The sequence below is a fragment of the Alosa alosa genome, chromosome 6, assembly GCF_017589495.1.
Source record: "Alosa alosa isolate M-15738 ecotype Scorff River chromosome 6, AALO_Geno_1.1, whole genome shotgun sequence".
Taxonomy (NCBI): domain Eukaryota; kingdom Metazoa; phylum Chordata; class Actinopteri; order Clupeiformes; family Clupeidae; genus Alosa; species Alosa alosa.
In genome coordinates, this window is record NC_063194.1 from 19,965,208 (window position 1) to 19,980,884 (window position 15,677).

Genomic DNA, 15,677 nt, shown 5'->3' on the forward strand with positions numbered 1-15,677 from the left:
CTGTTCACCACTCCAGCAGCAGCACCAAACCCCTCCTGCCCTCGCCTCTAACTGTAATCTATCCAACCATTCTCCCTCTCCATTCTCTCTGTTAACCTATACACCACCAGCAGCAGCAACGCCACCACCACCACCATCACCATCACCATCACCACCACCATCATCCACCATCACCACCATCACCATCACCATCACCACCATCACCATCACCATCACCACCACCATCACCATCATCACCATCACCATCACCACCACCATCACCATCATCACCATCACCATCACCATCACCATCACCATCACCACCACCACCATCATCACCATCACCATCACCATCACCACACCACCATCATCACCATCACCATTAATACCACCACCACCATCATCATCACCACCATCATCACCACCCTCACCATTAACACCATCACCACCATCATCACCATCACCATCACCACCACCACCACCATCACCACCACCATCACCATCACCATCACCATCACCATCACCATCACCATCCCACCACCATCATCACCACCACCATCATCACCACCACCATTAACACCACCACCACCATCACCATTAACACCATCACCACCACCACCATCACCACCACCATCACCACGACCACCACCAGTTGTTTTATGCGATTTGAGCCATCCTCAAAGTATGGAAGTTCCACACAGTATGATAAACTGTTTTTCAACTTGAATGCCTTGACACCAACAACATAAGGAAAACTGATTTGCACGCACAACTTCAGCAGTAGGGGAAAATGCCCCTCCTCACTACACTGTGAGGGACTTCACATTTAGGTACATGCTAGCCTAGGTGATGACATGTAGAACCTCGTGTCTGGGCTTAGGTTTATCCCCCTCCATCTAATTGTGCTCTCTTGTTTTTGTCCTCCTGGTTCTGGGTTTGTTATGTGTTGTCTGCAGTGGTAGGAGACCTGTCAGGCTCCAGCACCTGGGATGGCTTGGCTGTCTGGAAGGAAATGAGAGGAAAAGAGGAGAGGAGAGGAGGGGAGGGGAAGAAGGGAAGGGGGAAGGTGGCCTGTAAACAGCCCGGGGATGCCAGCACAAGCCACAGTCCCTGACACCCAACACTTTAATTACCTGCCGTGGCTGTCTCCAGACCTGCTCAGCCGGGGGAAGGTGAGTGTCACCTCTCCCATCCGTTTGCCCCCCCCCCCCCCCATGTGTGTGTGTGTGTGTGTGTGTGGGGGGCGACGAGCCAGCCAGTGCCCCACACAAGAGAAAACACTCCTTCCTTCCAGCTCTCTGCCCCTGCCCCCTGCACAGCACAGGAGATGCTCTGGTACGATTACAATCAATAGATCCGGATGTGCAACTGAATATACACCCTCATTTTTGATGTCTTGCTGGGCGCATCACTCAGATTTCCAGGGAACTGTGATGCCTTCCTGACGTATCTCATGTCATGTGTGTAAATGAGCACATCAATGTCTCTATTTCTGTTCCCCTTCTGCTCTCTTCCTGCCTCCTTCTACTGTCTGCTTCTTTTCTTCCTCTTTTGTCTTTGTTTTGATTTCTCCTCATCTCTTCCCCTTCTCTGTTCTTCACATCCTGTGTCACACTTTGTCTCTCCTTTACTCCCCTCTCCTCTCTCCTCCTTTCCTCTCTTCTCTTCTCTCCTCTCCTCTTATCTTCTCTCTCCTCTCCTTTCCTCTCTCCTCTCCTCTCCCTCTCCTCTCTCTTCTCTTCTCTCTCTCCTCTCCTCTCTTCTCCACTCCTCTCTCTGTACTGCTGCTGTTGCTGCTGTGTGGTGATCCTTCCTTGCTGCCTGTCTCTAGATGCTGTCTCGGGCTCTCCGCTTACAGTGAGCATTGTTCCCTTATCCTGCGCCGAGGGCAACTGGCACAAGCACACACCTGTACCCAACAATGAGGACCTTTTTCACCTCACACTCACACGCACACACACACACACACACACACACACACACACACACACACACACACACACACACACACACACACACACACATGGCTGGTCCCCTCTCTCTCTCTCTCTCTCTTACTTTCAGGGTCTTCTGGGGAAAAGAGAGAGAGAGAGTGCTCAGAGAAGTGACAATTGAAGAGGGACAGACATTTCTTAGTCGAGCAAGAAGAAGGGATGAAGCAAGAGACAGATTGAGAGAGAAAGAGAGAGAGAGAGAGAGAGAGCAGGGAGAGAGGAAAGCCAGAGGGCTGTGCAGTAGGGTTTGCACAGTATTTGATTACAACAAGTGCAGGGCTCAAAGGGCAGACTGTGGAAAGGGTTTCAACCGCCTTGCGCACAAACACTTACAGTAAAAAACCTCGCTCCTTCTGTGTGGTGTCTCCTCCACCCTTTCCCCGAAAAATGAAGAACGTCTAATTGCTCATAACTCATGACTCACAACACCAGGCTTTTTCAGCGTAGGACATCACACCCATATCTGCTTAATTGGTTAGATAAAATGGAATAGAGCTTTAGTCCTAAGTGGATGACTTAGCTAAAGTATAGTTTTTGTAGGAAGAACAGCTACATGGATGCTTGAGCAGAAGTTGAAACACTTCTGCAAGTGCATGTCTTTTGATTAGGGAAAAACTCCTGTCTTTAGAGGTTGGTAGAAAACCAGCCAAGGATCATGGGAAACTGAGTTCACATGCAGTCTGTGGTTGGGAGGTAATCTGGGTGGTGCACACAGAGAGAGGCAGACAGATGAGAACCGGGCGGTCATGGAAACTGATGGATTATGGGGTGTGGCTTTTTAAAAGATTATATTATGACTGCTGAACCCGAGGAAAGAGCTCCCATCTCCACCCACACACACGCACACACACACTCACGCACACACACTCACACAAAAGCACCAGCATACACAGAAACACATACACACACACACACACACACACAGAGAGGGAGAGAGACGTGTGTGTGTGTGTACACCCTACATACTATTTCCGACGTCGCCCGCTTGCCAGACAACAGACAACTCCCCGATGACTATGACATCATGAGCCAAATGACATGTTTGCATGGAATCTCCCCTTGATGTCTGCGGAGATGCCGTTGCCAGATGAAAAGTGGGCAAATGAAAGAAATGGGGCGGAGATGCTTCTTTTTTTTCCGAGTGGCCGGAGCTTCAAACGGGCGAAGGGAAACCTCAGGAGTCGCATGCCGCCACCCGAGACGAGTCCCTGTCGTCAGGGTGATGTCAAAGCAGCAGGGCGGGAAGGAGACAGGGAGACGGCGGCGCGAACTTTGTTGCCCTCAAGCCGCCAGGGCCTTGTTGGTAAACAATAAGGGGATGAAAACACAATGAGAGACTCCAGCTTGTTACAAACGTCTGGGCTTTAAAGGGGTATGTGAGGTCATAGAACCATGATATAATAATGGGGGAGGCATATGAGAGAGAGAGAGAGAGAGAGAGAGAGAGAGAGAGAGAGAGAGAGAGAGAGAGAGTAGTTTACTGGATGGAGCCAGCAGACTCTGGTTCATGGGGTTGTGCCACTAAGTAAGATTAGAGGTATATTGAGACTAAAGCCTGCGTCCAAATTCAGCAAACAGAAGCAAAAAATCATGGTAATTGCTTGCAGTCAATCGAATAAATGTATAATATTTACACAAATTTAAAATTTCACAGAGAACATGTTTACCAGATGTTTGCCTCTGCTTAACAAATTTCAACGCACCTCTTGTTTTAGGCTCAACATCGTAGGTAACCCCCTGGTGTGGCCTAGGTCTGACTAAGACCTGCTAAATCCCTGTCAGATCACTTTCAGAGCCATGTTCATGGACAAGGCCTCAGACTCAGCTGTTCTGCAGTGCCCTCGTTGACTTCAGTGGCCACAGCAAAGCAGCTTCAGTGTCTGACCAGAAAATGTGTGCAGACATATCGTAAACCACATCACGTCAACATACACGGGGAGCAAAAGAAACTAGAGGGTTCCAACCGAGACAAGGCGGTTTGAGATCCACAGCCCGCCCCGCTCGTCTACTTTACATCTCTGATGTTGTCAGAGCTGTGCACAGTTACTGTCTGCATTTTTAGACACGACAGAAATCCCCTCGAAACAGATTTTTGTTTGTTTTTCTGGAATTTGATAAAGCTCGTGTCAGCAGCCCCAGATGTGTCTTTGGTCGGACTTGTGCATTTTTCTTTCTCGGAAAAGAAAAGAGGGAAAACACTGAACGGCTTTTGTAAACTAGTGAGTTCTAGTGAGCATATGTTCTGATGAAACGGAGAACACATCATTATTTTATCACTCAGTGGTATCTCTGAGCTTGTGTTTTCTCAGTTCGCCTGGCATGCCCTTTGTCTCTCTCTCTCTCTCTCTCTCTCTCTCTCTCTCTCTGTCTGTCTCTCTCTGTGTCTCTCTCTCTCTTGTCTCCAGGCAACAGGGTGTGCGTGGCAGAGGAAAAGAGGCTCCGGACTCAGCTATTTGAGGAATGCAGTGACCTGCTGGGAGTTCGGAGAAGCCAAGCTGACCTCCAGAGGCCCAGCGGCACTGAGGAGCCACGTGGAGCCGCATCTCTGCCTCCCACTGCAGGGCCAGTGTCCACATTAGAGGACCGTCAGTGGACACAGGAGTTAAATGGCCATATAGTCTTGGTGTGCAATAATGAGGTTATACATATACATGTAGTTATACATATAGAGGAACATATTGTAGGAATTGGGCCGGTGGGCTGGTGTGTTATTGCAGGTTTGGGGGATTTTTCTTTTCTTTGGCTGAATCTTGGAACATTTGGGAGTTTTGAACCAAAACAGCAAGAAAACACTGCTATAGAAAACATTGTTATAGAGGGGAAGAATGTCAATACGTGTCAATGAGTGGTCTCTTCTGTAGCCAGGATCTCTCAGAAAGAGTAGCACATTTTATGCTTCTTTACTTGACATTTGTACAGCTTTGACGGATTGTTTAGATATCTACACATGGCCCAACATGTTTGTGACACTGGAATTCTGTCCCCGACTGTCTAAACAGTCAGAGGAGAGAGAAGCTGGCAATAACATGTCAGACCCCCAATGCTTCTCCTCTTTTTCTGATTGCTGCAAGTTATCATTTGAGTGTGTGTGTGTGTGTGTGTTGTGTTTATGTGTGTGTGTGTGTGTGTGTGTGTGTGTGTGCCCTTCTCAACCAACATTTTTCAGTGCACACACATTGCTCTCAGCATAATTAATGGCAGTTTGTCCCAAATGCACCATGCATTTCCCAAAATGGTAACCTCAGTCTCTAAACACTAAGTGCATTTTCCAAAACAGAGAAGGCTTTTCTCAAAATATACCACCCATGCAGAATTACTGAAAAAGGCAAAAACTTCACCACATGCAAGAAAGCACTCAGTCAATCATTTACTGAAAGACCGCAAATGATCTAATATTCACTAACAAAGAACATAGACTGCAAGGTTTGGTTACTGTGTAATTTGTTCCCAAAATATACAGTAACTACAAAATAACATTGTAAATCAATATTTGCAAAAAATAATACAGTATGTACAACATTTTGTAGACATAAGCTGTCACAAATGTTCTAAAGCAATAAAATATATGTTATTTATATTCCATGGCAACAGTGCTTCATAAATGTATTATGCCACGTGCACATAGAACACAGACAAGTACAATCTGCCTTGCATGGTAAAGAAAGGTTGTCTATTCCATTATGCCTCATGTTGCATATACAGCGATTGCAGAATGAACAAACGTGTTACAGTAACGTTTGTGTGAAATGTATGAGTAGCTCACTGACATAAGTATTCGTTGCCTGGCACACAATCAAAGTGACCTGACATCTCTCTGTGCAATTACAATGATGTTTAGTGTCAGGTGGGCATTAGCATTTTCATGTTCACAAAATGAGATATGAGGCCAAGCAGCTATTTGCCTTAATGTTGTGGAGAGTTAAAGAGAGCAAGGTTTATGCGACATGTTGTACATCTAAGTGAGTAAAAAAAAAATGTAATCCATGCTTTAATACTTATGGTGAGGTGATATCATACGGAGGTGGAAAAACAGACTGGGTGACTAAGGTCTCTGTCAGTGAGGATCAATGTGCAACCTTTAACAAGATACAAGGTGAGATTCTTCTGCACAGAGACAAATAGGTTTGCGAGTCAAAGCTATTCCGCCTTAAACAGAGACCGCGGTGGCAGGCGGTGGGTACATCGGCGCGGTGCGGCGTTTTCTGACTGACATCCAGGGAACAGACAGGGGGGAGGATCGCAACAGATCTTTGCCGCTTTGATGAGACATAACAGCAAAATTCCCAGGCAGACGCTTATTTAAGTTACTGAGAGCTTCTGGAGAGGAAAAGTTCGCCAAAGTCACTGTGAAGCCTGCGCTTTTAGGTACGAGGAAAGGGGGGAAGGAGGGGGGGAGGAGGATGAAGAGGAGGAGGAGGAGGAGGAGAAGGAGGGGAGCGGGGGATGATGTTTATGCATTAGGTTTCAAAGACTTGCTCCTGCAAGGAAATTCAGATTTAAAGGTGTTCTGCCAGAGGGATCTAAGGGTTTTTTTCTTCCACTGAGTGACATTACTTCATCCGGCATTATTTCAATAGATGTGAAGAACTAAATGAACAGTTCACTCTCATTGCATGTTGTGTTGTGTGTGTGGGGGGTAGATTGCTACTGTACAAAATAGGTGGTGCTTGCTGGTTTTGGCCCTTTGCTTGGCATGAAAAGCATTTAAATCACTTTCCAGTCTTGCACATCAAAAAAGGTCTTGGACAGGCCAACCTTCAGATCTCCGCCTGGCTTTGATCTCCATCTTCAAATGTGATGGTACTACACTTAAAAATTGACAGCTTTATGTCCCTGTGATGTTCAAAAACAGCAAACAGGGTGCCACTGTCAGGTGAGTGACAGACTGAGTGAGAGAGGGAGTGAGTGAGTGGGAAAGTGAGTGAGTGAGTGAGTGAGTGAGTGAGAGAGTGAGTGAGTGAGTGAGTGAGTGAGTGAGAAAGTAAGTAAATGAGTGAGGTGCAATGTAGTGGGGGGTTGAGGGTGTGAGTGAGTGAGTAAGTAAAAATTTGATTAGGTAAGAAAATGAGTGAGTGATTGAGTGAGTATATAAGAGGGTGTGAAGAAGTGAGAGACAGTCTGTCAACCAGCTAAAAAACAGTCTGTCCCTTCAGGAAGTAGAATTAGTGCAGCTCAGAGAACAGCTTCAGTATACCACCTCAAATCAACTGTTAGAGGAACAGTTTCACCAATTCAAAGAGGAGTTAACAGCATGTGTACGAGAGCTGAGGGGACAAATTAGGGACCTGCAGCAGGACAGGGAGGCCCTGAGGAGAGAGCTGAGAGAGGTCAGAGAGGAGCTCAAGCTAGAAAGGAGCAGAGAGCAGATGAAGGGCAAGCTGCATCTCAACACTTCAGCTACCACTCAAACACCAGAATCGACCACTCCATCACAGACAGAACCCCTTGCTTCATCAAGATCACCATCCAGCACTCATGCAGACACCCCTGAACCCACCCACATCAGCCAAGAGCAAGCTATATCAACTAATGATGCAGAAGTAGTCATTTTAATTGATTCTAATGGCAAATTTATAAATGAAGAACAGCTGTTTCCACACCAAAAAACAACCAAACTTTGGTGCCCTAAAACGGCTGATGCATTCAAACTGCTGACCAGCGAATGTTTAGGAGAACCAAGCCACATCATCATACATGTGGGGACAAATGACCTGAGGACACAACAAGAGCGTGTGGCAGAGTCTATCACAAGAGTGGCAGAAAAAGCAACAGAGACCTTTCCCATGTCCAAAATAGTCATCTCCACCCTCCTTCCCAGAGCCCACTTTCACCCAGACACCATACACAAGGTGAATGCTGCCATCTCCCCGCGGATGTGCCCCCATGCCAAACGTTCACCTGGCACACCACCCAATGCTCGGCCTACACAGCCTGCATGACCATGTCCACCTCCCAAGAAGATACCATCAATGTGTTCTTAAAAAACATTGAAAGACGTTGCTTTTGGTCGAACCACAGCCTCCCATCCGAGCAGACCATACCCTCCTGGACTACATCACAAACACCATCCCACATCCAGGCACCAGGCAGAGAACTGCAAACCGACACCCTGCAGCTGTGGTCCCCTCAGCTCAGCAGCCAACACCTCAGAGGCCTGCAACTCAACACTCCACACCCCCCCTAGGCAACACCATGCTCCTCAGCCTAGAGAGCCCCGCAATCCCCAAGAATCTTGGCACAAACACCCTACACATAAGAGACGTCCGAGTGCCAGCAGAAGAATCCCATGTCGCCACATCAACACCATCATCTGCACCAGGAACACCTGCACCCACCAGCACCGAGACACCGGGGTAGCCACCCCAACTCGAGGGTGCTTACAGCAGGGGAGCAGCTCCGTGGCAGAGCGGCATCATGACCTCCACACACCACATGGCAGGCCAGAGCAGCAGGAGCAGCCTACGATGCAACAGTGCTGAAAGACTCACGCTGCACTAAACTAGCAGAGATCAGAGATCTATTAGACATCATATGCACACGGCTAATGGACTAGTCGTGAGTCATACAAATATATTTACTGTTTATTAATAGTAACCATAACAATGTCTAAATAATAGTGATATATATGCATATATAAACAATATTAAAACACATAATATATATATATATATATATATATAATATATAATAATTATATACTATAATTCAAAATGATAGGTTTAACTCATCTTAGAGGTCAATGAAACTTGTTAAAATTTGTCAAATCATTATTAGTACATTACTTGTGTGATGAAATCTTTATCAGTTTCACTGTGGAATATTCAGGGCATTAATTCATCCAGCTTTGGTTGTAAAATTAAAGCCCTGGAATTTAAGAAAAGCATTCAAAACACAGATATAATAATTCTCCAAGAAACATGGCGCAAAACTGATGAAGTGACTCTCTGTCCCACAGGATATTGTGAAATAGCCATTTCCTCCAGAAAACATGTAAAAGTCACACGTGGAAGAGATTCGGGAGGCATAATTATTTGGCTGAAATTAGAAATAGCCGAATATATTACTACAATCAAAAAAGAAGAATCACATATCTGGCTTAGAATTGACAAAAAACTAACACAGACAACAAATGATATATTCCTCTGTGCTCTGTACATTCCCCCCTCTGAATCTCCCTACTATAATGAAGAGATTTTTGATACTCTCCACAGTCAGATCAACTACTTTCAGGCCCAGGGTAAAGTGTTGATCTGCGGAGACCTAAATGCCAGGACAGGATCTTTAGCCGACTACAACTCAGATGAAGGTAATAACCATATATTCGGCAGCGATTATCCATCAAACATGGTAAACTTTGCCCGTAATACTTTTGACAAATCAGTCAATAAAAATGGTAAATTGCTCATCGAGCTCTGTAAAAGCCTTGGTCTGTACCTGCTCAATGGTAGGGTCTTGAGGGGACTCATTAGGGAGATATACCTACAGCTCACCACTTGGCTGCTCAACAGTTGATTATATGATTACAGATTTGGACCTATTCACTTTCAAAGCATTCACGGTCAAACCACTAACACCTCTGTCAGACCACAGTCAAATTACTATGTATCTTAAAATTAGCGAAAATACCAACACACACAAAAGGCCCATACCTGTAATGCTGTACAGCACTAGAGAAACCTACAGGTGGGCCCATAACAGCAAAGAGGAGTACCTGAAAGCTTTTTGTCAACCTAAAGTGGGTTCTCAAATAGAAACATTTTTAGCACATACTTACCTGCATAATAAAGAGGGCGTAAACCATGCAGCCGAAGAACTAAACAACATTTTCCATTACCTGGCAACCATTTCTAATCTTAAAACTACCAAAAAATCTCATAGGGATAAAAAAAAAAAAAAAAAATGGTTTGATCAAGATTGCAAATTAATGAGGAAAAACTTAGGCTCCTGTCAAATAAAAAAAACATAGACAACCCGACAATCCTGGTTTACTTTAGCTATTATGAAGAGCTTAAACAATACAAAAACACACTCAGAAAGAAGAGGGAACAGTTCACAAAAAATCAATTAGAGACAATTGAAGAATCTTTAAATTCAAATAATTTCTGGAATAACTGGAATAAACTTAACAAAAAGCAACATGAGGAACTTGCCATCCAAAATGGAGGAGTATGGAAAAGTCACTTTGAAAACCTCTATGGAAAACACAGTATGAACCCAGAACAAACCCAAATTTACCAAAAAATGATTGACATGGAAAACACAATAAATAAATATCAAAACCCACTAGACTACCCAGTTACAGAAAATGAACTAACAGAAAAACTCAAAGGCTTGCAGCCAAGAAAGGCAAGTGGCCCTGATGGCATCCTCAATGAAATGATTAAAAATGCAAGCCACAATTTTCATCTGGCTATTCTAAAACTGTTCAACTTGGTTCTGAGTGTCGGATACTTCCCTGATGTCTGGAATGAAGGACTCATTACACCCCTTTTCAAAAGTGGAGACAAATTAGACCCTAATAACTACCGGGGCATTTGTGTAAACAGTAATCTGGGGAAGTTATTTTGTAGCATTTTAAACAATAGAATAATAAACTTCCTTATCGAGCATGATGCCCTGAGTAGAAGTCAAATTGGTTTTTTACCAAAATGTAGAACATCAGATCATATTTTCACCCTACACACCTTAATAAATAAATATGTAAACCAAAGTAAAACAAAAATATTTGCTTGCTTTGTAGATTTCCAGAAGGCCTTTGATTCTATTTGGCATGATGGCCTATTTTGTAAACTTATTGAATCTGGTGTAGGGGGAAAAGCATACAACATAATAAAAACAATGTATTTAAACAACAAATGTGCAATTAAAATTGGAAACAAACAAACAGAATTCTTCACTCAAGAACGGGGTGTGAGACAGGGCTGTCCTCTATCACCGACCCTCTTCAATATATATATTAATGAATTGGCAAAAAGACTCGAGCAGTCAACAGCTCCTGGCCTCCTATTAAATGACTCCGAAATCAAATTTCTTCTTTTTTGGATCTGACTTGGTTCTGCTGTCTCCAACAGAAGAGGGTCTACAGCAGAACCTAAATGTCCTGCACAAGTTCTGTCAGACCTGGGCCCTGACTATTAACCCACAAAAAACAAAAATACTAACCTTCCAGAAAAAATCCAGACATCAGAGAAAGAAATTAACCCTTGGTACATATGCAATCGAACAAGTAAAAAGTTACACCTACCTTGGGCTAAAAATCAGTTCAACTGGTAATTTCAACTTGGCCGTGAATGATTTGAAAGAGAAAGCAAGAAGGGCTTTCTATGCCATCAAAAAAACTATTCAATTTGACATACCCATTCGGATCTGGCTCAAAATATTTCAAACAGTTATCGAACCAATTTCATTATACGGCAGTGAAGTGTGGGGTCCTCTTATGTACAACAATAGATTTGAAAAATGGGACAAACACCCAATCGAAACCCTGCATGCAGAGTTCTGTAAAAGCATCCTCAAGGTACAGAGGAACACACCTAACAATGCATGCAGGGCTGAATTAGGCCAATACCCTTTACTAATTAAAATTGAAAAAAGAGCTATCAAATTCTTCGAACATCTCAAAACAAGCGACCCCAACTCCTATTGTTATAAAGCCCTAAAAAGCCAAGAGATGAGTGTAAAAACAAGTCCCCTCATCCAGCTAGTCCTGAGACTCACACATACTAATAGTACAACTAACACAACTAATAGTCAGCCTCAGGACCTTGCCACCCTTTCTCAAACAATTAAGCCTAACCAAATTATAAATGCAGAAAAACAAAATTACTTATCATATTGGACTGAAAAAAACAAAAAGACAAAATAAACTTCAATGTTATTTGGCCCTAAACAGAGAGTACACTGTGGCAGACTACCTATCCACAGTCACTGATACCAGACAGAGAAAAACCTTGACCAGGTACAGGCTAAGCAATCACAGTCTGGCTATTGAGAAGGACAGACACAGGCAAACCTGGCTGCCCAGAGAAGACAGGCTGTGCACCAATTGCAACCAAGGTGCCATAGAAACAGAGCTTCACTTCTTGGCTGAATGCTGCCAATGGAAAGACATACGAGATCAATTCTTTCCTAAATTCAGAGAAATGCATCCAGACCTTCACAACTTTAAGGATCTAAGTCTAAGAATACTATTAGGAGAGGAACAAAAGAGCGCAAGAGTCGCAGCAAGATATATAGATGCTTGCCATAAACAAAGGGAGTCACTTCATCAGTGAAGCACACAAAAACTCAAATACACACACACACTGCCGTTGCAGTAATATATGATGCATGATGTTTTGTTTTATGTCTTTACACACTACTACGTACATGTATGCTTTGGCAATACAAATTGTATTTTTTGTCATGCCAATAAAGCTCAATTGAATTGAAATTGACTGAGAGAGACTGAGATAGACGGAGATAGACTGAGAGAGACTGAGATAGACGGAGATAGACTGAGAGAGACTGAGATAGACTGAGAGAGACTGGAGAGACTGAGAGAGACTGAGATAGACGGAGATAGACTGAGAGAGACTGAGATAGACTAAGATAGACTGAGATAGACTGAGAGAGACTGAGAGAGACGGAGATAGACTGAGAGACTGACAGAGATTGACTCTTGAGACCTCTCTGACTAGACCGGCTCTACACGGCCATGTTTTTTTTTTCCCCTCATCAGCACACAGTGACCGACACTGCTGTCTCCAGCCACCCCCACCCCCCATCACATCTGATGCCTGCCTCTTCCCCTCTCTCCTCACTTGTGTCAGCACATATCAAAGCTCCTTCAGGCTTTGCCCATCTGCACGCACCGCTCCCCACCGCCACCACCCAGCCTCCTTCAGCCTCCTCCACCCAGCTCCCCGTATAAATAAAGAAATAAGTGGGGCTGGCGGTCCAGTGGAGCTGATGCGAGAAGAGTTTAGTTAAGAGCCATCAGGAGGGGAAAACTCTGAAGAACGCTGAGCACAGCAGCCATAAAATGTGATTACAAATTCAAATGGATGCCTTTGCATCAATGGAAGGCTTTGAAGACCTTTTAATGAGCTGATAGCTGGAGTTAAACATTTAGAACTTGTGGAAGTGCCACCGTTGGAGGAAAGGCAAAAGAGAGAGAGAGGGAGAGACAGAGAGAGGGAGAGAGAGAGAGAGAGAGGATCTTGTCTTTGATGCTGGCAGATTTCTGCAGGGCTAATGCTGGGGTTCTCATCCAGGAGTTTGAAGAAGAAAAAATGCCTTCACAGACTCTTCCACCTCCTCCTCCTCCTCCTCCTCACCTCTGAGGGATGAGTCTGTGCCCAGCTCCTCACTGAGGCGTCGCGTCTCCTTTCCTCTTCTTTTCTCAGACTTTATCATCCTCATGAGACACATAGCGGGAATAAGAATGATTTATCATTGGTAACAGACAGAGAAAGAGAAGGAGGGAGCGACAGAGAGCTTTATCAACTTCAACAAGGGCATGAGAGAGAGGAAGAAGGAGAGAGAGGTGGAAAGTAGGAAAAAGAGACAGAGAGAGAGAGAGAGAAGACCACAGAGACAATGGAAGTGTTGTGCTTCCATTTTGCTGTGAAGCAGCGGGAGGCTAGTGCCTCTTTGAACTTGCCCCCCATTAGCGGCCAACACAGAGATTTGAGATTTGTTGAAAGGAGCGCCGCATCTTTTTTCTCATATTAATTTGTTTGTGTTGTCGTCTTCTTTTTTCTTTTCCTCCTCCCTCTCTTTCTTCTTCTTCTTCATCTCTCTTCTTCATCTCTCTTTCTTCTTCTCCAGGCCTTTCAAATCTTTTATATTTACACCCAATTTAACACAGCGGGGTAAAAATGCTTTCTGTCTGCTTTTTGCTTGCGCTCCATCAGTTTATAGCATTCTCTGATGAAGTTCTCTCACTTCTCGCACAACTCTCATGCCTTCCTTTTCCCCCTTTCTAGTCTGTGTGGAGTAATGGTGTTTTTTGCTTGTGTACAATCTTGTACAATTCAGATCACACGTTTCTTTGATTTTTATTTATGGCAAGCAGCAATCAATCTGTAGAAAACCACAAAGAATTTCATTAAAGGGCTTTCAGCATTGAAGCAATGTATGGGTTTAGGGTGTCTGTAATCAACATCGGGAATGTAAACATGTGAGTAATTACATAGGCTGTGCCAGAATTATGCATTACACTATAAGGCTAATGAAATGTGTTTGATCTTGAAGCCTTTGTATGGAGGACCCTTTAAAAAAACAGATGGTGTAGCCATGGAGCCTAAGCAGTAATCTTGGACAGATAATAATAGTCTCTGTTTCATTACGATAATTTACGGCTTCCCCCAAAACATGGCCTGGTTCCTAGAGAAACGTCCCCTATTATGCCTCATTAATGAAGCAAGAGGGCTTGATCTGGCATGATGACTTCACCACGGCAACTGATGATGTTTTCTCACACCCCACCCCACTGACATGCCAATCCCCCGGACAGCTCCCCCTCGACCAACAGGCGTCAGTGCTGCTGTGGTGTCCGTCTGGTCTGGGGGAACCGCGGGAGACGACCCCTGACCTCGAAGGGGTCAGATGCTACTGTGAAGCCGGACTCTGGCACCTCCGTGTCTGCCCTCGGCTAGAGGCAGCAGGGGCACGGATGTGGGAAGGCGTGTGTGTGTGTGTGTGTGTGTGTGTGTGTGTGTGTGTGTGTGTGTGTGTGTGTGTGTGTGTGTGTGTGTGTGTGTTTGAGTGTGTGTGTTTGTGTGTGTGTGTGTGTGTGTGTGTGTGTGTGTGTGTGTGTGTATGTGTGTGTGTGTGTGTGTGTGTGTGTGTGTGTGTGTGTGTGTGTGTGTGTGTGTGTGTCAGCAGCTAGGGCAGTGGTGGTATGAAGGGATGTTGGGACATGTAGAGGAGTCCTGTTCAACTGAAGTATTGTGCCAGTGGGGAAATCAGAGTGAGTGATACCTTCTACTAATTCATTCATACACACACACACAGAAAGAGAGAGAGAGAGAGAGAGAGAGAGAAGAAATCACACAGCTGGTTCCCTTTCTCCTTTTCTCACACCTCCCCACGTTCACATAAGGCCAGACTGCCTGCCAGACGCACATCTATAGCTATTCTCAGCAGATCCATATATTCATGCACAGCAGCACATCTATGGAGGCCTCCAGCTGTGAGTTACTGACCTGGGTGACAGGAGGAGAGGAGTTCGGGGTGATGGCAGTGGGGTTAGGGCAGACTGTGTGTATGTGTGTTTGGAGGTGTGGTGTGGTGGGGTGGGGTGGGGGTGGGGGTGTAACAGCTGGGAGATAGACAGAGTGAGACATAGCAAGTGTGACCGTTCCCATCCCCGCTGTAACTCTCGATCGGAACCAAAAGAGTGGGAGAGCGCCTCTTTTAATCGCAAAAGACATTTGGAACCGCTGTTGGCTGTGGCGGTTTCCCTTTTTAAAGAGCGTATAGCTTCTTAAGCTGGCGAAGCCGCCCCAGCGTCTGCATCTTGGCTCCTCCGCCCGAAATCTTCCCTTTGAACACAGCCCTGTGTTCATCATCTTATTCATCCGCTCAGCGCATATTTTTGTCTTAAAAATGATGTCACTCTCAAGTTTTGGCGCTTATCTCTTTCCCGAGACTTTATTTTCCTTCGCTAATGGCGGTTGAATGGGCAGCCGTTTTAGATTGGGGGGATGTAAGATGAAA

The 15,677-nt window shown here is 44.8% G+C and overlaps 1 protein-coding gene across 1 annotated transcript in view; it reads left to right on the forward strand.

Moving 5' to 3' along the window:
- The first annotated feature begins 3,158 nt into the window (after window positions 1–3,158).
- Window positions 3,159–15,677, forward strand: part of tex2 (testis expressed 2) — a 49,979-nt gene continuing 37,460 nt past the window's right edge. The window contains exons 1-4 of the mRNA XM_048245478.1: window positions 3,159–3,276; window positions 4,379–4,558; window positions 8,158–8,326; window positions 9,185–9,320. Of these exons, the coding sequence (XP_048101435.1) occupies window positions 3,159–3,276; window positions 4,379–4,558; window positions 8,158–8,326; window positions 9,185–9,320 (603 nt within the window). The remainder of the gene's footprint in view (window positions 3,277–4,378; window positions 4,559–8,157; window positions 8,327–9,184; window positions 9,321–15,677) is intronic.